General features: G+C 45.7%; 1 protein-coding gene across 1 annotated transcript in view; it reads left to right on the top strand.

Moving 5' to 3' along the window:
- The window catches only part of LOC146338551 (connector enhancer of kinase suppressor of ras 2-like), a 230,969-nt gene that overhangs the window by 73,343 nt on the left and 131,774 nt on the right, over window positions 1-25,852 (top strand). Inside the window, exons 5-6 of the mRNA XM_084813277.1 lie at window positions 3,848-3,889; window positions 16,759-16,878. Coding sequence (XP_084669403.1) covers window positions 3,848-3,889; window positions 16,759-16,878 — 162 coding nt within the window. The remainder of the gene's footprint in view (window positions 1-3,847; window positions 3,890-16,758; window positions 16,879-25,852) is intronic.

Below are 25,852 nucleotides of genomic sequence, written 5' to 3'. Positions count from 1 at the left end.
TTGAAGATTTCAGTACTAGTGTACAAAGCCCTAAACAACTTGGAACTGGGATACCTGAGAGAGTGCCTTCTCCCTTACCAACCTGCCCGGTCACTGAGGTCATCGAGATCACCTGCCCCTGGTGGTTCCATATGGAGCTATGGCCCAATTGGAGTCCACCAGGAGAAGAGCCTTCAGCATGATGGCCCCCTTTCTTTGGAATTCCCTGCCCCTGGAGGTTAGGCAGGAACCCACACTATGTTGTTTCCAGCACCTCTTGAAAACAGCACTGTTCCAGGAGGCATTCCATAATTGACTTGTTATGGTTTTTGTTGGCATTGTGTTTTTAAGCAAGTATAATTTTAATGTGGCATTTTAATCTTTTTTATTCTTTTGTTGTTTTATTTTGTGTGTGTCTGTGTGTTCACTGCTCCAAAATCTGTTCTAGATATGGAGCGGTATATAGATATTGTAAATAAAATAAAATAAATAAATTTTGAAATCCAAATCTTCATGCTCCCATTGATTATCACTGGGAACAAACAACTATAGCCTTTAATGTTCATCAGAAGTGGGTGTAATTTGCAGGCCTGATAGCCTCTGATGAAGGGAAATTTCAGACAAATTGGTGTAGAGCTTTTTGTGCTATCTACCCTCACAATTTGATTATAGAGAGAGATGAGGGGCGGGGCACTGCCTTTTAAAAACAAAACAAAAACAAACATCTTGGCAGAATTGGTTGAAATTTGCAAGGATACTTGCCCTTTCTCAGAGGATCAAATCTGCCAAGTTTCAGGTGAATAGATTCATTTTGTGTGTGAAAGAGCAGGCTTTACAGTTTGGGGGTTTCCCCCAAAAAAGGTGTGTTTCTCCCTCAGTGTTTTGTGGGTTTTTTTGGTGGGTAATTGTTATAAAAATGACATACACTGTAGAGGTGGCTTTAGAAATGAAACCTCCAAATTTCAGAAGGGAAAGTGCAGGGGCTAGGGAGGTATGATGAATGCAGATTTAGTTAAGACTTTAAGCTCAATTGGCACCAGTGTCACAGAATAAGACAAGGTTGGGTGATGGATGTGGAACAGACAGTGCCAGAGGCCGACGGACTTGAACAGGGATGGGCGGACTCACCCGAGTCTGCAGTTGGCGAGAAGCTGCCCTTGCCACCCGCCCACACGAACCCCCGGAAGAACACAGTAGCCAATAAAACAATATGGGTATGAAAAAAAGATAAACAAACCAATGAAATACAAAAGGAGCAGTAAAACTCAGAATTAAAACCTTTGCAGCAGCCCAATTAAAGGCTGATGGGAAAACAATGGTCTTTTAGCAGTGGTGGGATGCTGTCATAATGGGAGACAGGCTGACCTCTTGGGGAGGGAGCTCCACATACTGGGCACCAGGATGGAAAAGGCCCTCTCACATTGAGGCCCTCTCATACAATCAAAGAGATGGAAGATATCTTTGAGGTCATCCACCCACCCCCCAGCTCAATGCGGGATCTGCAATGCAGGATGCTACTATAGCATGCATGACAGTTGGCAGAATACCTCCAGTGAAGGAAGACCCACCATCTCCCAAGGCTGTATGTTGATTCAACTGTCAAACAGCTCATACCGTTAGGTAGTTTCTCCTAATGTTTAGCCAGAATTTGCTTCCCTGCAATTTCCACCCATTGGTTCTAGGAGGTGATGCAAGGCAGGTCTAGAAATGAATATGGAGCCATGCTGGAACACTGTAGATGCTTTTCCGTGGGAGGCTGTTCACACAATTGGCTGTGAGTCAAGTGTTGGAAGACCTGAAGTGAAGGGAAATTAAATGATCTGCTTACATGTGACAGGTAGACAGGTAGTATGGCCACAAGCCAATGGCTGCAATTTCCAAAATATCGTACCTCTTCAGAAATGTGTGCGTGGGCGGGGTTTGTTGCAAAACCTTCCCCATTCTGAGTGTCGAATTTCATTTTAAAGTAGAAGAAAGAAACAAAGTGTATAGTGTCACAGCCTCTTCTGAGTGTGTCAGGAACTCTGCTGGATCCCAGCCATTATAGTTAAGCTCTGCAGCGTCTTTTTGTGGTTTGTTGCAATCCTAAACATTTTTGCTAGAGAACAAAGCTGACACTGCTGCTCATTTCTATGATGCACAGCTGCCAGATACTTTAATTAGCCCGCGTTTTGCTTGTTCAGCAGGGGTTTTCTTCTTCTTAAAGTGTATTAACGAGAAATGTTGGAGGGTGAGGAAACTACCCTGCAACTCTTTTTGTCACCAGTCTTTGTGGTCAGTTGGAATCCATTGCTGGTCATTTATCATTTAACCTGTCTATGGTTAGTGATCACAGGCAAACATAGCCTTCTTCTAACCAGTTTGAGCTTAAAATTTGAGGGGGAAAGCTAGCGTGTATTTTAGTTAGTTTATTATTATAGTGGGAACTTGGCAAAACATGCTCTGGTGTGCCCCCTCCTATATTTGTGGGCCCCCTGAGGCTTAGGGATGGACAGATCTGTCAATTTCAGTTTCTCTCAGTTTCCTTTTTTTCCAGTATGAAGTTTGGTTTGTCCAGAACTTTTGAGTATTTCTCCAGTCGTATGGTTGGTTCATCCTGAACTTCGACAATGTTTTTTTTTTATAAGTTCACACGAAAATACGTAAGCACTTCTGTGGACATTTCTTCTAATGCATGCATTTTTGTGTGCATTCTGCCTAATATATACATTTTTCCAAGCAATTTTCCAAATATAATGCATTTTAATTCCCCCTCCCCCATATTTGCATTTTTCTATGTATTTCTTTTATTGGAGAACTCCATTGCAAAATTTGCAAAATTGGGTCAATTTCTCTCCCCTCCCCGCCCCCAACATCTATACTTACATCATGGCAATAGTTCTTCAATCAGTGCTGAGCAGCTTTTTAAATGGGACCTAGGACCATTCATGGACAACTTCAATGCCCCTGCTCTTCCTTCATAGAGTTCTTGATCTTTAAACCAGACCTGGACTGCACAGGTCTTCAAATTGACAACAGTCCTGCAACAGCCATCGAAATCAAGGACTTTACTCTATAAAGTAGGACACATGACTACCACATGGTTAACGCAAGATGCTATTCAAAATGGATACTGTTAGACTGGCCTATCACTCGGAGATGGGGTCATCAGCTGCCACTTCATTGTTGTTTCTTTAGGCCATAAATGTTATTCTAAAAAAACCCAAGGTATCATTTTTTAATGGAAGCTTGTTGTTGTTGTTGTTCAGTCGTTCAGTCGTGTCCGACTCTTCGTGACCCCATGGACCACAGCACGCCAGGCCTTCCTGTCCTGCGCTCTCTCCCGGAGCGTGCTCAAGTTCATATTCATTGCATCCGTGATGCTAATGGAAGCTATCATGTCACAAATGTAAAAACCTGTTGCTGTTGTTTTAAATCAGGAATGGGCAACTTTGGGAAGTCTGGGGACAATTTTCACCCCCTAGACCCACCACAGGCCACACCTCCCCTCCCCCACAGCAACTTTTTTTTAAAGATGGCATCTGGACCACCTATAGTGCACCCAAAAGGCCAAAATTAGCTTGTTTTTAGCTTGCTATGGAATACGAAAAGGGTCAAAAAGCCTTCAAAATGGCTACGCCAACTGCCATTTTGTTTTTTAATAGTATTGTATTAAAAATAGTATTGTGTAATGGTATCTTTGCCCTCATCCCTTTTGCTTTTGGTTGTGCCCCCTCCCATTGGTATGTGCCCCCCTGAAGAGCTCCTCCGAAATCAGCCATGGTGATAGTGGCACGTTATTTTTGAAGAAGTCGCTAACATAGCTCAGGTAATGTGGATTGCTAAGGGTATTAAACGTTGTCCTCCCCCCACCCTCCTGTTGTTACAGGATTGCACGGTGTATGAAACAGAGAACAAGATTCTTCATGTGGTAAGTACACCTTCTGGCTTTCTTTTTGGTTATGCTTTCTACAGGTCTTCTCCGTTGGAAGTCACTATTTTGGAAATCAAGGCTACAATTCTCTACATGCTTACCCAGGAGTAAGTCCTAATGAATACAGTGGATGTACCTCTGAGTCAACACGGCTAGGAAGGGGCTTCAAGGCCATGGCTTGATTTTCAACCTCTATTAAAAAAAAAAAAAAATAGGGATTGTTTGGAGTGTGTGCAGTGCCCAAAATTACAATAATAAGTCAACTTCACAAATAGATTTCCAAAACAGACTAGCCCAGCTACCTGTGTTGGCCATTTGCAGCAAATTGAGGGTCTGGAGTCATCCTCCTCCCCTTCCTCTCCCCCTCCTCCTCTTCCCATGTTATTTTTTGAAAAAATAATTATGACTGATCTTTTGACCCAAAGTATCCAAGTAGAAAAATAGCTTAGGGTGCAATCCTATGCATGATTAGACAGAAAAAAAAATCCTGCCACTCTCAGCATTCTCTGGCTGGCTGGGAAATGCTGGGAGTTTTCTGGCAAAACATGTATTGGATTGTGCCCTTAATGGTGCAGTCCTAGACATGCTACTCAGAAGTACATCTCACAATGCTCAATTGCACATACCATACAGAGTGTGCGTAGCATTGCAGCCTTCTCCCAGGATTTTTGGTATTCTGAATTATCTGGTGTTTTCTCTGAAGTGCCGTACCGTGAAACTTGCTTGCAACAGATCACCAGGAGAGTAGCTATGTAAAAGCCTGCCAAAGAGAAGGCCACACTCGTGCAGGTGAGAGTAATTGGAAATTCTGGCATCACAGTGTCTAGGTCTGAACAGCATAACAGTGCCTGGGTTGGAACATAGCTGAACACTTCTTTCTTTTCTCTGAGTGCACTCTCTATACATCAGTAGTGCAAAAAGTGTAGGCTGCAGACAGCCCCTGAGACCTCCAACAAACCAACCAACCAACAAACAAACAACAACACACCGGGAGAAAAAGGGGGGATGCTCTAGGAATGGGTTCTATGGTTCCTGCTGTAGAAAACCTATTCCTAGAGCATCCACAGAGCATCCTAAGAAGCAAGGCTCAAAGGCTTATGCCAGTTTTCTAGGATGCTCAAGGAACAGAGCTTCTATGGCAGGAACCATAGAGCATGTTCCTAGTGCATTTTTCCCTCTTCGTTCCTGGTTTCCCCTGCACCCCTTGAAAAAGATCTAGGTAACAGAGTGTCAGGATCCTTCATCAGGAGAGTGGATTAGAGTATGGAGAAGGGCTAAGTGCTAGGATTCCTGGATGGCTGGGTGGTTTGAGAACTGACGTTCCTGGGGAAAGCGTTGGTTTTATCTCATCAAAGCAGGTGCCAGGCCTCTGAAACACTGTTAGGTAGAAGAATTGGATTTGAGAGTGCGTGAGAGGTGTGTGTGAGAGAGAGTTGTACATTGTCTGTGAATGTGCATGCATGCACATGTGTGTGCATCCATACACATTTGCAGCTCCTGCTCCCTCTACAGACACCCAAGGTGGCCTTGGGACTGAAAAGTTACCTTGCTATAAGTAAATGACTTCCATATGGTCTGAAGTTGGGGACATCATTGTGGTGGGGGGAAAACAGTTTGCCCCTTTATCCTCAACACTGAGCTTGAGTTCCTGACACATGGCTGCTATTGATATGGGCCCTAGGATGCGTCCAAGTGCATGATGCTCAGAGATAATCTGTCTCCCTCTCAGGACTCCCTGAAACATACGGCCACCCTGGGCTGGCATCAAGGGTAGGCATGGTCGGGTACCTGCTGAGGGCCCATACCCCAGCAGGGGCCCAATGATGAGAGACTTGCTCCTCCGCTTCACTGTTGCAACCTGCTTGTTCACCTGCCTCCCACTCTGGCCCAGACAATGGTGATGGGGTGGTGCAAGAGCAGGAGACACCATGGCCTCCTTGCTCCCCGGCTCTCTGCCTGCCAAGCAAGCATGTGGCGGCAGTGATGAGAAAGAGGAGGAGGGGCAAGAGCAGCTGGTGACAACGGCGGTGAGAAGGTAGATTTGCTGAGGGAGGGGGCCCATGGAGGGTGGCTTGCCCAAGGGCGCCCCAAACCCTGGAGCCAGCACTGCGGCCACCCAGTCTCTTAATCTCCCCATCACTTATCTTAATGACAGGCACTTCTTTAATATTCAATAAAAGGGATAACACACCAAGTGGTCAGTTTCACAAAAATGATGCTCCCATTTCTTATTCTCTAGGACAAAGATGGGTGGTTGTTTTTCTAGGGCATTCGGATGAAGAGGAGGTTCTCTGTGATCTTTTCAACCTCCTTTCAAATTAGCAAACTGCTGTTTGGAAATACTGTTTTTGAGTTCCTACCTTAAAAAAAAAAAAAAAGCAGTTCTTTCGGTAGGAATGTTTGTCATGTGTAGTTAATTACAGGTTGTATGTATTTCCGCTATGCTGCCCTGTCTATAGTAAATGTCATGTTACTAAATCTCAAGATTGGTTATAAATCATTATTGGCTGCCAAGTGGCTCCAAAGGAGCCATTCATTGTAACCATTTTGCTATTTATAGACTGTTTTGTTTTTGTTTTGTTTTTTAATGTATTTATGTGTCGTGTTATAGTCTTGTGTTATAGTCTTTTGTGTCAGTAATTCACAGTGGGATTGCATTTCTTTATAGATTATGCTAACAGTACTTTTTAGCGATTTGTCACGCCTAGAATTTCATCAGTTAATGACAGCTGGAGTGTAATTTTTCTCAAAATGGGCCAGTCATAATGGGGTTTGGTTCAAAATGGTTGCTTCTTACGAACACGTAGGGCTGAACTAAACGTTAGGGTAAATATTATTGAATGTGGCCTTAGACAAACTGGTGTATCTCTTATAGTTAAATTAGGGGGCAACCCTATGCACATGTAGACAGAAAAAAAATCTGATGCACAATTAGACTTTTTTCTGTCTAAACATTTTAGGGCACAATCCTAAGTAGATAGGTGGCCGCCCCCAACCTCGGAGGCAGCCGCCTATCCAAAGCAAGGCAGGAGAGGCATGGGGGGATCGTTACCTCCGCACCTCTCCTGCCTTGCTCTTTTTTGCTAGATGGCTGTTTTCGGCTGTCTAGTGGTGGGGGGACCTCTCGTACGTGCAACTCCACTCTCCCTGCCCCAGGACGCCCCCAGCCCCGTCCCTTTTCAGTTGCTCCATGCTCATCTTCCAAGCACGGAGGATAGGGCTTCTCCATTCTGCCTCCAAGGCAGCACAGACAAGGGGGGAGGTCGGTTCTCCAAGAACTGACCTCGAAGCGCGGGCTCCCGGAATAGACCATATCCTATGGCCTGCTAGACAGTGTCTAATGGGCACAACATTGCTCATTTGTTTGTTTGTTTGATTTGATTTATTAGCCGCCCATCTGGCCAGCTACCCAGACACTCTAGGCAGCATACAATACTAATAAGAACACGAAATACAATGAATTTACATAATCAACTGAACAAAACAACATTCACAGTGGGATTGCATTTCTTTATAGATTATGCCAACAGCACTCTTAGTTGGCATTTCACTGTGGTGGGTAATCCACATTGTGTCTCTTTCGGGCTCCTTTACACAGAGCTTTTATCCTGTGATTGAGATTCCTCCTTCATGGAAGTCTGTGGGCTCTTTACATGACGCCGTGATCATTCAGGGCGTCTCCTGCACTAAACTAAATGCCCTGTGTTCCGTTTTTAAGTAGATTGCCGATAATGAGCTATCAAATTACCCCACTGTGTTCTGCTTCAGTTCCCTCCATCAAAAGAGTCAAAGTGGCAAGAAGAGAAGTGAGATCAATGAAAGATAATGGAAGACTCAGCTCCCGGGGAGAAGGAGGGGGAAGGGGAGGGGGGAAAGGAAACGCATGCAAAGGGAGTCAGTTGTGATCCTGCATTTAAAACAGAAGCAGAAAGCCCTGTTTAATTGCAGGATTTTAGGCTGGTGTAGAAATGCCCTTCATGCACCACAGGGGAATAGCATTGTTACTTCTGGATACTGATGTGTGTCATTGTGGGGCTCATGTGGAGCCTGCACTTTCAAAGTCTGGAATGTCCTGACTAATTCTAAGCCAACGCCAAATAGGGTAGAAACTTACACATGGCCCCCAAAAAGGAATTGCATCAACCAAAAACAAGGATAAAAGAGGACACCAATTTGCATAACATCTGTATATGCAAATTCACATCTATAGGTGCAAATGTAGAAATAATGACTACGATTTAAATAGAAAGATGATACATCTCCCTGTAGTTGAGAAGAGGTGACCGATGTACGCACTCAGTCTTCAGTCTAGGTGCTAATGGTTGATGGGCAACTTCAGGACCCCTAACGCTTTCCCTCCTTATGGTTTTTTTACTTTAAAACAAACTTGGACTAGACAGCTTATCAAATAGAGGACACCTCCAAACAGAGGACTGTCCTCTGCCAGCTCTCCAAACTAAAGGACTGTCTTCTATAAAGTAGGACCCCTTGCCACCCTAAGGCCAAACCTCTCCAAAATGTGGACCCAGTTCAAAATTAGCTTTGCCTTGGCACCATGCTCTCCTAACTGACACAGCCACTCTCTTCTCTTTCTTATTGAAACTTACTTGGCAACAAAAACACAGAGAACGTTATTTGTTAGGCGTTGTGAGTGCCAAAATACTTTCAGGCATCATCATTTTTATTTTATAATACTTATATACTGTTTAACGTCTCTAAGCTCCCGGTGTGGGTAGGGATGGACGGGCTCACCTCCGTCTGGTTTTGCCAGGTGCTCACCAAATTGCTTGCTTTGCCCCGCCCCGCTTGCCAAACCATGTGAGCCCCTGGAGCGCCCAGCAAGTGCCTGGCAAGTACTACAGGGCTGCCTGTCCTCTTAGCGAGCTACCATTTGAGGGGGAAAAAAAGGTGGCCCAGGGTTTTCTGGATATGTAATGTTACATAAATGGAAGCCATAAAGGGGCCATTTAACACAACATTACAGGCATAAATGGACCATTCACACCTGCAATGTTGCGTAAATGGCCCCTTTATGGATGCCATTTATGTAACATTACATATCTGGAAAACCCTGAGCCACCATTTTTACACAAAATGGCGGCTCGCTAAGGGGTTGGGCGGCCACCAGTACTTGTAGACTGTGCGGGCGCTCAGTTTGCTGGTCCTGTAAGTGGTGGTGGCTTGGCAAATGGGGTCTGGGAGGCCAAGCCGGAGGGGGGGGGGAGTCCTTCAGACTCCACTCCCTTCTCAGACTCCTGCGACATCCCTAAGTGTGGGTAAGCGGTCACACTGGTGATGGGTTAGGGATGGGAGATGGGATATCTCATGGGATATTTCCCATGACATGACTGAGAGCACAGTATGATCTCAGAATGGACCAAAGTTTATAGCAAGCAAATTTGGGCCTGATCCAACCAGAGCCCAAGTGTGCTCGTTTTTGGTGAGCTCATTCAAAACTGAGCCCAGGGAAACCCTACCAGTATTACTTATAATTTTTCAGGCAGCAATTTAATACCCAAAGTTCTGCCAGTCAAATCTAATCCCCAGCTCTAAACCATCAGTAAATAAACTGCTAGTGCAAACTAGGAGTTAGAGCAGAATCCCTATTCCAGAATAATCCACATTAAAAGACAATGGGGTTATTCCTGAGAAAGAGGTTTTCATGACTACAACTTACATTTTCACCTTTCCTAAGCTACACTAAAAGAAACTGAAGCATTAAAAGCTCCTAGCAGAATGCAGATAAGTATTTAATTAGGGGAGGGGAAAAAAAGTTCATAATAAAATGGCCTGTGTTGTATGCATTTTCTCACTGAATCCACCAAGAGCACTTGGTAAAAAGCTATACTGTTGGATTGTTCTTCTTCATGAGCAATACATCCTATTAATGATGCTCAAAGCTCATAGATGCTGAGGGTATCACTCTAACTTAACGAACTGATTATGATTCAGCCATGTGAGGCTGGAGCTATCTTGCCATGCTAACAGAACCACTGTTTTGCAAGATTTGACTCTGCACAGCACACTAAAGACTTCAATTGAAATAACTGGCAAGCCCATAACTACTCATTTCTCAATGATGGCATCCCCCCCCCCCATCTGCACTTCTTCCACCTGGGGAACTGATAGCAAAGGCAAGTGGAGAATAGAGATGGGCATGTTCACTGAATGTCTCCTTCAGTTGGTCAGGAATGTTCTTATATTCCTGTGGAAAAAATGTATGTATGTATGTATTTATATATTCTGCCTCTTTTCCTCCAAGGAACCCAAGGCAGCTTACATGATCCTCCTTTCCATTTTATCCTCACAACAGTCGATGAGGTACATTAGGCCAAGAGTCAATGACTGGCCCAAAGTCACGAAGTGAGTTTCATGGCCAAGTGTGGACTAGAACCCAGATTATCATACCCACATCCAACTTTCTAACCAATACATCACATTGGCTCTTTAAATCATACATTCCTCAGCCAATCTAAGGGCTGGGAGAAATCTCTCCCAACCCCCAAACCTCATACTTCAAACACACTCCCCATTTCTTTCCCCTGCCCTTAAATCAGCAGCAGTGAAGGAGGAGCCAACAGTAGGGGCGGAGGAGAAATTAATTCCCTAATTTCACTTTTTGAAACCCATAGGAGAACCGAAATTCAATTTTCCTTTGAAACTTGTCATCCCCCAAATTTTGTGATGGAGTCCTCCAATCAACAAAAAATGTGTACACAAGTGCATATGTTATGGGAAAATACACACAAAAATGTGTATATTAGGAAAATTGCATAGTTCAGATTACTGAAAATAACATTAAATGCATGATATTAGGAAAAGTGCATGCAAAAAATGTAAATATTAGGAAAACTGCATACAAAAATACATACATTCAGAGAAATGCACACAGAAATGCACACACATTTTCATGCAAGCCATATCTGAGATTGAGGAAATTCTCAAACTTCGGGATGAACCAAATATAAGATTGGAAAAATGAGAAATGGAGAGAAACCAAAATGGACAGATTCATCCATCCCTTCTTTGGAGAACTACATGCTCCATAATCCCCTGTTACACGGCAAACAGAGAACAGAGAGAGAGACAGTGGAGGGAAAAAAAACCCTCTCTCCTCTCTTTTTTGCTATGACTCTTGCTGTTGCCAAGAGGAATGGATTTCCCTACACCAGACATCCCTAGTGAGAAGCTACTTATCTGGCACTTGCCTTACTAAGCTCCTGAGCAAGCTGATATCTGGTTTTGCATCTACCATCTTGAAAGTCTGCTTGATGTCTACAAATTCGAAAGGCAACAGAATTTAACATTATTTTTAAAAGCTTCATTATGTATTTTTAAATGATTATTTTTAAAATTTTCAAAGGAACAATAAGGCCAAATGTGCATTTAAGACACACACACACAACTCCACAAACCCTGGGAGTAAAAATACAATAATATAAATTAAATAAATAAGAGTTTGCTGCCCTTTCATTTGATGCCTGAGGCAGCCATCTCATTCTCCTTAATGATAGGGCCATGTGACCTGTTCTACAGATCCTTGATGATCTTCCTGATTTCCCTGCAGCTCCTGCCTTTGGCCAGAGTTGGATCATGGTGCACAGGCTAATCCTGCTAAATCTCTGCCTTGGAATCCCCCCAGGGTTCCCACAGAAGGCAAACTGGTGAAACTAACAGAAAACTAACTTGCCCAAAGCAGAGTTGGGGGCTGAGCTCCAAAACAGAAAGCCACTCCTTTGAACCCAAATAAAGATGGTCCTGGAGGGCAGCACTCCACTGCCAGCCTTCCAGTTAATTGTCGTCATCATTATCATCATCATGGCTCAAGAGAGGTGTCCATGGAGACATTGCTGTCCACAGGCACCATATTGAAGACCCCAGACTTAGGGTGTGAAATTAAATTTAAGGAATGGAACTATGAAGATGTATCTGATGATGTTGAATTTTTATTTGTTTTTGTTTGGGGAACAGCTGGCTTGGTTGCTAAAAACTGATCGCAAATGGTAGGGATGTCCATCACAGGGAAATCCAGCCCTTTGGGGGCCCACCGGACTTCCACAGCATGCCTGACTCAGCTCGCCTATGCGTGCCAAGTGGTTTCCCCAAATTCCGGGGATGTTTTACATAATTGTTTTTGGTCTCGGCCGTAATTGGAGAAATAGAGAACTGTGCCTACCACAGCCACAAAATGCACAAGTGTGCATAATCTGCAAAAATAATGGCTACAGTTTATGCCAATTGTGGCCATTGTGCACATTTTGCATATTTGTGCAATTTGCGCAAATTGCAGCCATAATTTATGTGGATCTACATAAATTCAAAAGCACTGAAAACCTGCTAGCTGGCCCGACTCACTGCAGGCTGAGTTGGGCCAGCTAGTGGAAGATGGCACCAAGTCCAGGGGGCCAAGTCGATGGAAGTTCATCACGATCCACACACCCCACCCCCAGATTCCTCCAATATCTCTAACAAATAGGCAAACACTGGATCCAAGTAGGGGAACAGTTAGGGCTCCACACTCTGTGATTACAAGCTATAGTTCAGTGTTCTTCAAAAGGGGTTTAGATGTGGAGGATGTCAGGTCTATCAATGGCTATTAGTCATTTGGCTTATATGGAAACTCCATGGTCAGAGGCAGTATACCACTGAATACCAGCTGCTGAAGAACAACGATGAGAAAGGGGTATTGCCTTCCTGTCCTGCTGTTGGAATTGCCAGCGATATCTGGTAAACCATTATGGGTAGCATCAGGCTGGACTAGGTAGGCCAACCTGCCCCAAACTGGTACCCTCCAGATGTTCCAGTGGAAGGCATCAGGTTGGGGAAAACTGAGATAGGTCTTTGGTCTGATTCGAGAGGGCTGTTCTTATTTTCTGAGATGTGCCAGAAAGCCTGGCAGTACTTTCTTTGTGACTCTACTGTAGCCTAAGTACAACTGAAAACCCAGATGTTAACTTCTTAGCAATAGTCACTCGGCTCCATTAGTGTCACTTCTGGTCCTGTCGCCTTGATAGCCCCTTGTCTAAATAAGTCTGCATCTGCTAGAAAGATGTGTAAATTAGTATGCTAATGACATACCACTAGTTATCTCCAGCACTTCTGACCCTGCCAGGGCAGGAGAAAAAACTACCCAGGGCTTAGATAAGCTTGAGGTTTGGACAGGTGCCAGCTGGCTCAAACTCCAAACAGAAAATGATGCAAAAAGGATGTTGGCAGCCTGGTCAAAGCACTTGGGAAAAACTGGTAGAACCAATGTCTGTGAATGGCATGCAGGGCCGGTCCTGCCATTAGGCAGACTGAAGTGGCTGCCTTAGGTAGCTCATTTGGGATGTCATGAAAGGGCAGGAAATAGTTACTTAAACCACAATCCTTTGGGTTGTGCCCTCATTAGATGGAAACCTCTGAACTCAGAGGCTTCCATGTATCCAATGCAATGCATGGAATTCCCCTGTTCCCCACATTAGACATGGCAATCCCACATTGCCAGTTGATTGAGGAAGCGATTATGTGTTCAGCTGGCAGCACAGGATCACTGCATCTCAAGCCACTCTGATTTCAGCGATGGTTTTGTCTGTTGTATCAAAAGAGCACTTATTTGGAGGCAATGGAGGCTGGTGGCTCCAGTTTTGGTGGGCTGTGAATCCATTCTGGGTTCCAGTCAGAGCCAGCCAGAACTCTGAAGGAGCTATCCAAGGTGCTGAACCTATTTGGGGGATTTGGTTCAGTACCCTGGATCGCTCCTTTAGAGTTCTGGATGGTTCTGACTGAAACCCGGAATGGATTCACAGGCCCACTGAAATGAGAGCTACCAGCCTCCACTGCTCGAAGGGCACCTTCTGGAAGGGGCAAGCTGGCATCCACATTGAAGATAAGGCTGGGAAGTGGCGGAAGCCTGTGCAGGATCCAGGTAGGGACAGGAAGGCAGCATAGAGATTCAAATAACATAACTGTGGTGAGTGAATGTGTGTGTGGGGGGGTGGGCAGGATCACAGAGGACATGGACAGCTTCCTGGAGACCATGAGTGTACATGCATCTCTCTCCATACCGCTCAGAAATCTGGGTTCCCAGTTGTACAGAGAAAGCCCTACATAGTACAGCTATACATGCAGAACACCTTTTGGATAGGGGGATGAATTCTGCCCCCCCCCCCAGACCCTCCAGGGGTTGGATGCCCTCAGTGGGCACGGCCACACCGACCGACATCTGTGAACCCACCATTTCACCTTTCTCCATGCTGGGAGAGTAGGGATGGGTGAATGAGCAACGTCCACCAGGATTCTCTGGACATCGTCTTGTCGCTTGTCTTGTGCCTGACTCCTTTTCCTGCACGAATGGGAAAACTGCACAAATTGGGCAACAAGAGAGAGAGAGAGAGAGAAAGGTTTGTGCAAATGTCCCCCAAATTTGCACAAATGAAAATGGGGCTGATTCAGTCTACTGAAGGAATTTGCACAAGTGAGAAAAATTGTGCAAATTGAACTGGCAATCAGGAACAAGACGAACATGAGCATGAGTTCGACAATTTTTGAATATTTGGGGACACATATGTGCTTACACTTGCGCTCGTGTTTGGAGCGTCGAATGGGGCAGGCTGTCAGGAGCACCCTAGCTGCCTCTTGTAGTCCCCTCCAATAGCCAACTCAGGACACAGACGACGAGGATTCTTTCTGAGGCTTTATTCCTTTATTACTTTATGACTCTTTCAGATACTAATCACTAGTGACTAAGCAAGGAACTGCACTGGGGTAGATAGCAGAGTAGCCTAAGCTCCAGGTAAGGCAGTTGGTCCCCATTTGAAGGGGAACCGCGGGAAGACTCTGAACTTATGGGCTAGGGAGAGATCCTCCCTCTTTCCCTTGGGTCCTTGGGACGCGACCGTTGTTTGAGTGCCAGACGAGCAGAGCACCTCCTTTCAGCACCCTCCATCCATTGTCACTCCCTGTGTCAGCACCGAGCATCCAGCTAGCCCCCTCCAGCGCTCTCTCACTTCCAGGGTCACTATCTATCCCAGGAATGCTGGCAGGAGGAATCTCTGATCAGTTCTGCAAAATGAGCAAGCCCAGGCCAACTTGCTTGACTTGCATAATTTATTCGGGTTGCAACATTTGGCTTCTCTTGGGATGGCATTTGCTACTTCGGCATGAGATGCAGGGCAGCTTAGTGCATTACACAGCCCTACACAGCATTTTAAAATCGATCAGCATTAGAGTCCATTAGAGTCCATTAGCAGCCAGCCACCCTGCCGCTGGTAAAAGGAGAAAGAGAGATGGCCCTTACACACTGAGCAACAGAGAGCAGATCCGGTCTTTAAAGCAGTATCAGTTCTTCAAAAGCAGAGAAAATTCTGCTCCACCAAGGCTGCTTTTTGTTTTTTTGTCAGCTAGCTGCAAAGACAATGTTCTCTCCCTGCCACCCCTTTGCTGGCTACATTCAGGCTGCTCACTCATCTTCTTCACCCCTTACTCGACAGTTTCTGCACATGTGTACCTCCTAGCAGGATTGGAACACCCATTGCCTTTAGACCAGGCTGTCAGGAGCACCCTAGCTTCCTCTTGCAGGCCCCTCCAATAGCCAACTCAGGACACAGACAACGAGGGTTCTTTCTGAGGCTTTGTTCCTTTATGACTCTTTCAGATACTAATCACTAGCGACTAAGCAAGGAACAGCACTGGGGAAAGATAGCAGAGTAGCCTAAGCTCCAGGTAAGGCAGTTGGTCCCCATTTGAAGGGGAACTGCGGGAAGACTCTGAACTTATGGGCTATGGAGAGATCCTCCCTCTTTCCAACTCTTTCCATTGTTTGAGTGCCAAACGAATGGTATGCCTCCTTTCTGTGCCCTCCATCTTTCGTCGCTCCCTGCGTCTGCGCCGAGCGTTCAGCAAGCCCCCCTCCAGCGCTCTCTCACTGCCAGGGTCACTATCTATCCCAGGAATGCTGACAGGAGGAATCTCTGCCAGCTGCTGTGCTTGTGAGAGATGAGCGAGCTCCTCTCCCATGGATTGCTGTTCCTCCTCAGAATCAGAACTGCTCTGGGGCTCTATGGGCTCAGTTTCCACCCTGACACATGCTCGCATGTTTTGTGTGAAAAAAATGAAACTCTCATGCACCCTATGGGAGAGACATGCAACTTCATGCCTCTTCCAGTATGGAGAAAGAGACTTGAAGAAAGCCCCACACCTTGGAGGAAACCAACGAGGCTTTGTGGGTCAGATGCAGGATGACCATGGACTGTATTTGTCCTTTGGGCTGGAGGCTTTATGCAGACCTTACACTGAATATGTCTACATTCACTGCACACACACACATGTGCATTGAGCCACCACAGTTATATCAAGTGAATAGGACTTGTCTCTCATTATTTATTATGTCGGGTATGCAGACCTTTGAAAAATACATGTTAAGAACATAAGAACATCAGAAGAGCCACGCTGGATCAGACCAAGGGTCTGTCTAGTCCCACATTCTGTTCACACAGTGGCCAGCCAGCTGTCAACCAGGAACCCACAAGCAGGGCATCAGTGCAACAGCACCCTCCTGCCCATGTTCCCCAGCAACTGGTGTACATAGGCTCACTGCCTCTGGTCCTGGAGGTAGCACATGGCCATCAGGACTGGTAACCATTTATAGCCTTCCCTATCAGGAATTTGTCTAACCCCCCTTTTAAAAAGCCATCCAAGTTGGTGGCCATCGCATCACTACATCTTGTGGTAGCGAATTCCATAGTTTAACTATGTGCTGTGTTACTGAATTGCTACCAGTGAATGATGTTTTTATATTAGTCATTCAGTGCTGCCATTAAAATGCTTGTGGTGATTTCTCTTTCTCTCTCTCTCCCCCCCTCTCCCCCCCTTCTCTCCTCCCCCAGTGTAAAACACTCTCTGGCATCTGTGATCACATCATCTCACTCTCATCTGACTCTCTGGTGTCTCAGTCAGCTCACCTTGAAGTCGTTCACCTTACCAGCATCATGCCCAGTGAAGGTTTGGTAAGTAATAGCACAGCAAAAGGGTACTAGGCTGGAGACAATGAATTTTAAAAGAGTTAAAGGTGGCATGATAGGGGCACCGTGTATGCACTTTTTTTCATCTTCTTTTCTTTTTTTGCCCACTGTCATCTCTGGTGAAGCATATTTTGGAAGTATTACAGGCTAAGATCATTGGACTGAAATGGCACCCACAATTTATTTATCTACTCGCTCACTCACTTAGGACAGAATCCAATGGGGTACTTAGACCTCTTCTGATACCTTTATGCCCTGCTGATTCCTTTCCACAAGCAGTGGATCTGACCAATTCTGTTGTGCAAGCGGGACCCACTGCTCACACAAGTGAGATTTAGCATTTCTTAGGAGAAGCCCTGAAACAAGTGGACGCACTTGTTTCTGGAAACTCCACTGACCTGCCTCCTTCCAGAAACAAGTATTTCCATGTGCTTCAGGTTGCCCTGGAGCACTAAATTGCCTTTGCGCAAGTGGTGGGGGCTACTTGCAAAACAGAATTGGCAGGGCGTACAAGAATTGGTATCCAATTCAATTTCCAGGCCCAATTCAAAGTGCTGCTATTAACATTCAAAGCCCTAAATGGCTTGGGGCAAGGTTATTTATTTATTTATTTGTTTATTTATTGCATTTATATCCCACCTTTTTTCCGCTTGCAAGGAACCCAAGGCAGCTTACATTATCCTCCTCCTCTCCATTTTATCCTCACAACAACAACCGTGTGAGGTGGGTTGGGCTGAGAGTGTGTGACTGGCCCAAAGTCACCCAGTGAGCTTCCATGGCCGAGTGGGGACTAAAACCCAGATCGCCCATCTTCCAGGCCAACAATCTCACCACTACAACACCATATTGGCTCCAACATTATGTGAAGGATTGCCTCCTCCCATATGTGCCTGCCCAAACCCTAAGATTATCCTCAGGGGTCCTTCTCCAGGAGCCCCTGCCAAAGGAAGTGAGATGGGTGGCTACCAGGAGGAGGGCCTTTTCTGCTGTGGACCCATGGCTGTGGAATGAGCTCCCTAAACAGGTTTGCCTGGCACCTATATTGTTCTCCTCCTGGCGCCAGGTGAAGACCTTTTTATTCTCGCAGTATTTTACCATTTTAGTTTCTTAATCTTTTAGCTCTGGTGTTTTAAATCTGTATTTTGAATCTCTAATTGCTGCTAGGTTTTATTCTGGTTGTATTGTTATATTGTGGTTTTAAGTTCTCATATATTATATTGTTTTATGTTGCACTCTGTGGTTTTAATTTTTGTGAACCACCCAGAGAGCTTCAGCTATTAGGCGGCATAGAAATAATATTTAAAAAAATGTGGGGGTGTAAGAGCCCTTCTTCCCTTAGCTGCAACATTTATATACTGCCCCTCAACAAAAAGTGCTGTGGGCAGTTCTCTAATAAAAGTTTTAAAACCAAGAAGTTTAAAGAAGAAAGATTTTGTTAAAAAATCTGAAACAGTTAAACTAACATCAGAATTTTGTGGCCTTCTTTGTAGACGACGAAAGTGAAGGGCCTTTTCAGCAATTTTGGGGTCCTGGGAGCTAATTCTTTGGGCAGGAAGGTGACACACTAGCACTCCCACATCCTCCATTTGGATGGTAGCTGCCATTTTGTTTTCTCCAGAATCACTGTACGTTATGACTAGGGGTGCACGAAAGTCACTTACCTGGTCTCGCAGCTTGCTTCGCGGTGGGGGGGAGGCTTCCCGCCTTGCCCGGCCGAAATTCAGGCCGGGGAGGAGGCGCCTTGCCTCGCCCGGCCGTGAAATAAAAAGTTAAAAAAAAAGGCCCCCGTGATAGGCTACGTGACGATTTACATAGCCTATCACGGCTAGATCTGCAAAGTCAGCCATGATAGGCTACGTTAATCGTCACGTAGCCTATCACGGGTGACTTTAAAAAAAAAAAAAGCACGTACTTAAATGGCGGCCCCCATAGGGAGCCGCCATTCGCGTTCCTTATTTGGTCGCTGTAGTCTACGTAATCTTTATGTAGACTACAGCGACCAAATAAGGAACGCGAATGGCAGCTCCCTATGGGGGCTGCCATTTGCGTACGCGCTTTTTTTTTTTTTTTTAAGTCACCCATGATAGGCTACGTGATGATTTACGTAGCCTATCATGGCTGACTTTGCAAATCTAGCCGTGATAGGCTACGTTAATCGTCACGTAGCCTATCATGGGGGCGTTGTTTATTTTTTTACTTTTCTTGGAATGGCGGCGGCAGCAGCCGGTCGAAAGACCGGCTGCCGCCCCCGCCCCTGACGAAGACCTGCCGAACCGCCGCCGGGACCCGCCGCCGGGAGGGACATTCGGGAAAGGTAAGTCCCATGCCGGGGGGGGCAGGGGGCGGGGGGCGGAGAATTTCTCCCCGAAACTACTTCGGGGGACCGAATATGTTGGCACTTGGCCCCCCGAAGTTTCGGGGAGAAATTCTCCCCCATCCCTAGTTATGACATAGAAGCATTCCAAGGGGCATTTGATGGGTAGGGTTGGTAGGCACAAGCCAAATGGCAGCCTAAGAAGTGTGTGTCAGTGTGTGTTTCCACCTCATCCCTGAAATTAATTCCATGCACACACATAGCATGTGGCAGAGGGAAGGTGGTTCCACAATCATCCTCACTTTGGTCAAGCAATTTGGGAATTTTTGTGCTACCTTACTATGCAGACATGCAAATCCTAGGGATGTCACAGAATTCCACCACAGAATCCGTGGTGGAACGGCCTCCCGTCCCGCCACCCTGCGGAATCCCTCCGGGACGGAGCTTACCTGGTGGTGGATGTGTCGGTTCCAGTGGCGGTGGCATATGCGGCGGCCGCCATTTGTGTGGCTGCCTTTTGCCATGATAGGCTATGTAAATATTTATATAGCCTATCACGGCTTGACAGCCACACAAATGGCGGCCGGCGTAGGAGCCGCCATTTGCAGCCGCAGCAGCCCGGCCGCAGCCAGAATTCCAGGTGCGGCCGGCCCCAGCTGGTGGCTCCGCGGAGTCGCCGCGGAGCGGACCCGGCTGGGGAGGATTCCAGGGGGAGGGATGGAGTGCCTCCCCCCCACTGCCGATGCCAGAACGGATTGGTGAGTGGGATTCGTACATCCCTAGCAAAACCTGTGAACAGAGTCAGTAGTGGGAGTGTACATATCATAGGCAATGATGACTCTTTCTGAAGAATGAATTGTGTGTCTTCTGCGTTAGAATATTGGAAACAAGTGTCAACCCCATTTCCCAACACAATTCACAGTCCTCATTATGACCATGAAGTCCTAACTAACTTGGGACCTGAAGGTCAGCCTTCTCCCCTGTGAACCTGCCAGGGGTTTTAAGATTTTCCAGGGAGACCTTTCTCTCTGATGTGTGTTTGGCTGGAATTTGAGAGAGGGCATTCTCAGTGGCTATAGCCAGGTTCTGGAACTCCCGGATAAAAGAGGATGTTAGCCCCCCTCTCTGCTGACCTACCACCAGCAAGTAAAAACCTTTAAGTATATTTAGAGAGGATTTTGGCCAATTCATCTGGTTTGTCTTCATTTTCCAGCATTCTACATTTTCGTGTAATTTTAATTGCCTACTGTTGATTGACTCTTTTATCAGCTCTTGTTTTATTGCTGCTTAGGATGGGTACAAAATTTGTTTCAGTTGGTTTTTGACCAGAATATGTTCAGTTTGCACCTCCCTAACTGAGCATGGACTCAAACATACTCTGCAGTCTGAAGTCCATACACTTCTGAGCTTGCAATGTGATCTGCACATCAAACACCAAATGTGTGCAATAAATCCATACATTTGAAAAATGTGCATGAAAAAAATGTGTACATTTGAAAAACGTGCACAGAACACTTGGGTCAATGGGAGAAAATGTGTATATTTCAAAACTGTGGACAATTAGTACATTTTGAAAAATCTACATGAAAAAATGCATGAATTTCTGTGCAGCACCCCCACCCCTGCACACGCACGTACGCACGTACGCATGCGCAAACACACACACACGCACACACACACGCGCACACACTAAAGCTAACAATCCAATATGGATATGAGTTGGAACGAGCTTTGAGGTGGAAATTAGAGATCATTGATGAGGTCAGGTTTTGCTGAATTGCCCATCCCTAATTATTATATTCCTGTCTATTTTTAATGAGCAGTTATGCATTTTATTGTTACACATCTTGAGTGCTACACATGGGATGTTATAATATAAATTTAACAAATAAATAAACCCATCCAAACAATATTGCAGCATTGGATACTTAGAGTGAAGAGATGTGGGGACAAACAGACTGATAGGAAAACATAGCTCCCTGGTACGTCTGGCTCACCATCAGCCTGATTACAAAAGTATGGTTTAGACAGATGTTGATAAGGTAGAGAGGTGGGAAACCTCAGTTGATCATGGTGGTGGCAAAAGAAAATTGCCAAATACGTGAATTTCTACTGCCTAAGTCAACTTTCCCCAACCTGGTGCCCTCCTGATGTTTTGGACTACAATGCTCAGAATTTTGGGGCACTGTCTATGCTTGTTGAGGCTGATGGGACTAGGGATGTATGAGAAATTTGTTTCAGTTCATTTTTTATCAGGATTTTTACTAAGTTCACACCTTCCAGACTGAACATGGACTCAGATGCAAACTGCAGACAAAGTCGGTATATTTCCAAGCTTGCAGTGTGATTCACAGACAAAAAATAAGTGCATTTGACAGCATGCATATATTCAAACAATGCACACAAACGAGCTTTAATCAATGGGGGAAGAATAACACATTTCTTAGATGCATACAATTGATGAGTACATTTGGAAAAATATGCATGAAAATACACAGTTTTCATGAAACAAGAAAAAGAATGAGTTTCAAGATGGAATTTGGGGAAAAACGTGATGTGGCTGCAAAAAAGGCAAATGCTCTTTTGGGCTGCATTAATAGAAGCATAGCTTCCAAATCCTGGGAAGTACTAGTTCCCCTCTACTCAGCTCTGGTTAGGCCTCATCTGGAGTACTGTGTCCAGTTCTGGGCACCACACTTTAAGAAGGATGCAGACAAACTGGATTGGGTTTAGAGGAGGGCAACAAAGATGATCAGGGGACTGGAAACAAAGCCCTATGAAGAGAGACTGAAAGAACTGGACATGTTTAGCCTTGAGAAGAGTGAGGGGAGATAGGATAGCGCTCTTCAAGTACTTGAAAGGTTGTCACAGAGAAGAAGGCCAGGATCTCTTTTTGATCATCCCAGAGTGCAGGACATGGAATAATGGGCTCAAGTTACAGGAAGCCAGATTCCGGCTGAACATTAGGAAAAACGTCCTGACTGTAAGAGCAATACGACAATAGAACCAATTACCTGGGGAGGTGGTGGGCTCTCCCACATTGGAGGCCTTCAAGACGAGGCTGGACAGCCATTTGTCAGGGATGCTCTGACTTGGATTCCTACACTGAGCAGGGGGTTGGACTCAATGGCCTTGTAGGCCCCTTCCAACCCTACTATTCTATGATTCTATGATTCTATGATTCTATGATTCTATGATTCTATGATTCTATGATTCTATGATTCTATGATTCTATGATTCTATGATTCTTTGAACTTGGGTGAGCCTGAGTTTTGCTGATTCACACATTCCTAGATGGAAGTTGAAATCCAAAACATCTGGAGGGAAAGGCAGGTCTAAGTCTAGGATGGCCAACAAGGATATGAGTAGGAACTAAATCTCTGAAGTGAAGTTTGGCAGAAATGGGGCACGATGATTCCTCAATTGTCAATTCTAACCCCTTCCTTAATATTTACTGTCTTGTGTTCGTGGCACTGACAACTCTAATACCAATTGGTTGAACTGGTGTGATGTTAGGGAATGCCCATGAACATTCCAGCTACTCAGGGAATAAAGTTGGCAGCAACAAAACATTCATAGCCTGGCTTCTGCGAGAAGGGATAGTTGTCCATCTGGCAGAGATAAAGAACACACACGAGCCCTTTGGAAAGATGAGCTGTGTGGGGTGGGCTACAGGGGTAGAAAACATGACTGGGAGGAGGGTCCAGAAGGCTGGGAACCTAAGGGATCAAATGTCTTCAGGCAGTGTGGCTGACTAAAGTAAGCAGTGGAGTGAAATTCATGAACCTGATGGAAGGGCAACTCCGGCGGAAGAGACAGAGGCCTGGGGAAGAGTCTTGGAAACTGTAGACTAGACATGCTGCCTGGGGAATGCTGGGAGTTGTAGGCTGTCTAAACATGCATAGGATTATGCCCTAAGAGTTGCATAAAATAAAGAATTCAGACAGCGGTGGCTTCTACCAAAACTGCTAAATTGGGACTTGCCAATCCTCCATGGACAGACCGAGTCAAGAAATCAACAAGAGGCAGAATGTTATGCTGAATTTCACCTATCGATTTCACCTCTCCATCCAATTCTTAGGCTACAAGCTTCTAGGTTTGTTTGTTTTTCAGCTAGCTTGTTACTAGCCAAAATATTCACAGTCGTTTCCTGATATGTTTAATATGCAAATAATACTTGACCAACATCTATGAATGGGAATATGGCATTGTAGGTGCCAGCCTCATGCTTCAGACCAAATGTCCTTCCCATTCTGTCCCTAGTTCTTCTTTCATGTTCTTTCTTTTGCAATGATGAATATAATCTTGAATATAATACCCTTCAGGGCATATATAACCCAGTGTGGTGCAGTTTTGCCAGAGTTCTGCTGTATTCCTCATACACTAGGACATTTCACCTTAACCCCCGCCCACCCCCATCCCTCCATCTGATGCATTGCATTGAAATTATCAGGATATTAGAAAACAGGTACTTGGGTTTGAGTTTAAGGTTCAAAGGTGAGCTGGTGCAGAAGAGTTGCCCAGGTGCAGTGATGTGACTGCAGTGTGAGCTAAACCTAAAGGACAGTTGACTTTGTCCTTTAGTGGCACTGCTGGTTCGGCTTCCCCTGGCTCTTGGTCCTTCCTGTCTATGACAGAGATGGCATCTGAGGTGAGGCAATCCCTCAGACAGTGACACTCTCACCATATCTCTAGAGCAGACTTCCCCAACCTGATGCCGTCCAGACATTTTGGACTACAACTCCCAGCATTCCTGATCACTGGCTGGCTAGGACTGGTGAGAGTTGAGGTCCAAAATATCTAGAGGGCATCAAGTTGGGGAAGGCTGGCCTAGAGAAACATGAGCAGGAATAATAAACACAGAAGGAACTCAGTTGACTTCCAAAAGTGTTTTTCCTTAAAGCCGGGAATAATTGGTCTCCGCCAAGATGGCCAAGAGACTGAAGAGAATTGTTAGCATGAAAGTTGGGGTCCAGGCACAGCCTCAAAGTGCCCCAGTTCTGTAAACAGGGCTCTAATAAAGCCTACCTACCTAACTTACCTATTAAAGATTCCTTTTGGGGACTAAAGATGGAAGAAGGGGACTTCAATGATCTCCTGCCAAGGGAAGGCATGACATTTGGGTAGACAGATTCTGGGATGAAACAATTCCCTCAATCGAGTAGGCCAATGTACCCTAGCATAAGCCCACTCTTCAGATGCTGCTGGAGCCCTAGTGCCCTAACAGGGCCCACTGGTGCTGAAGTATCGCCTCACACCTCCAGTCCTTGTGCTGGGTGACAGAGCTAGGGGTGTACGAAACCCCGCTTACCTGTCTCCACTGGGGTCCGTAGGTGGGGGGAGGCGATCCGTTCCTCCCCCCCCCCCGGAATCTTGCCTGGCTGGCTCTGATTCCACGACCAGTCCACAGAGCCGTTGGCTGGGCCAACCCACAGCTGAGCCTCCAACTGCTGCCGGGCTGCTGCAGACGCAAATGGCGTCCTGCGTAGGGGATGCCATTTGCGTCCCTACACCAGCCCTTGATAGGCTACGTATATATTTACGTAGCCTATCACAGCTAAAGCAGGGATGCAAATGGTGTCCCCTACGCCATTTGGATTCCCGCTTTAGCCGTGATAGGCTACATAAATATTTACGTAGCTTATCATGGCTAAAGCAGGAATGCAAATGGTGTAGGGGATGCCATTTGCATCCCTGCTTTAGCTGTGATAGGATACATAAATATATACGTAGCCTATCACAGGCTGGCGTAGGAACGCAAATGGCGGCCCCTATGATGGCCGCCATTTGTGGCTGCAGCAGCTGGCCAGTGGCTGGAGCCACCGCCGTCACTGCCGCCACCGCTTCATCCACCGCTGGAGCCGCCACTGCCGCCGGAGCTGCAGCCAGGTAGGCTCCGTTTCACGGGGCTTTTGCGGGGTGGTGGGGCAGGTTCCGCCATGGATTCTGGGGGGCCGAATTCATTGGAATTTGGCCTCCCTGGGATCCGTGGCAGAATTCTCTAACATCCCTAGACAGAGCACAAGAAGCTGCCATTGAAAATGCCCCACAATGTCCCAGAGTTTGGGACTTTGGAACATAGCCATCAATTATAAATGATATCTTTCTAGCTGCTCATTGCTACCACGTCCACCAGGTGTGCAGTGAAGGGCCCACCAGTGTGGGAAAGATCCCACTACATGGAATTCTGCCAAGGGCCCCCTCATCCATGGAGCTGGCTAAGATCAAGTGTAGTAGGTCAGTATCCAAAGAAATAATCTGCCATGTTGCTTTCTGTTTATTTATTTTTTTAATAGATGGCATGTTCATCAGATGCGTAGTAGTTACTCCACTTCGGGAGGGTGTGTGTGTGTGTGTGGAATTCAATCCTTTCTAAGAAAAGCCAAAATGCTTTTAACTTCCACAAGAAAGCTATCCTACTAGGGAACAAAGGGAAAAGTTAGAAGGAAAAGCAGGGCATTGGCAAAGGATCTTTGCATGCTGCATTAGAGAAAACATTCCTAGAAGAGAAGGATTTATAACAACTAAAGGCTTTTATTAGCTCTGCTTATAGTCTCAAGGCAATACAGTACTCTGGTAAGAATTTATGTCACATTGGATGAAGCAAATTAGGGTTATGGTGTTCAGCTTTAAAACCAGCGAAGC

This window comes from Heloderma suspectum, chromosome 9, assembly GCF_057233095.1.
Source record: "Heloderma suspectum isolate Gila_16-S chromosome 9, 16-S_ref, whole genome shotgun sequence".
NCBI classification, from domain to species: Eukaryota; Metazoa; Chordata; class Lepidosauria; order Squamata; family Helodermatidae; genus Heloderma; species Heloderma suspectum.
This window is presented reverse-complemented; position numbering and strand designations above follow the sequence as displayed.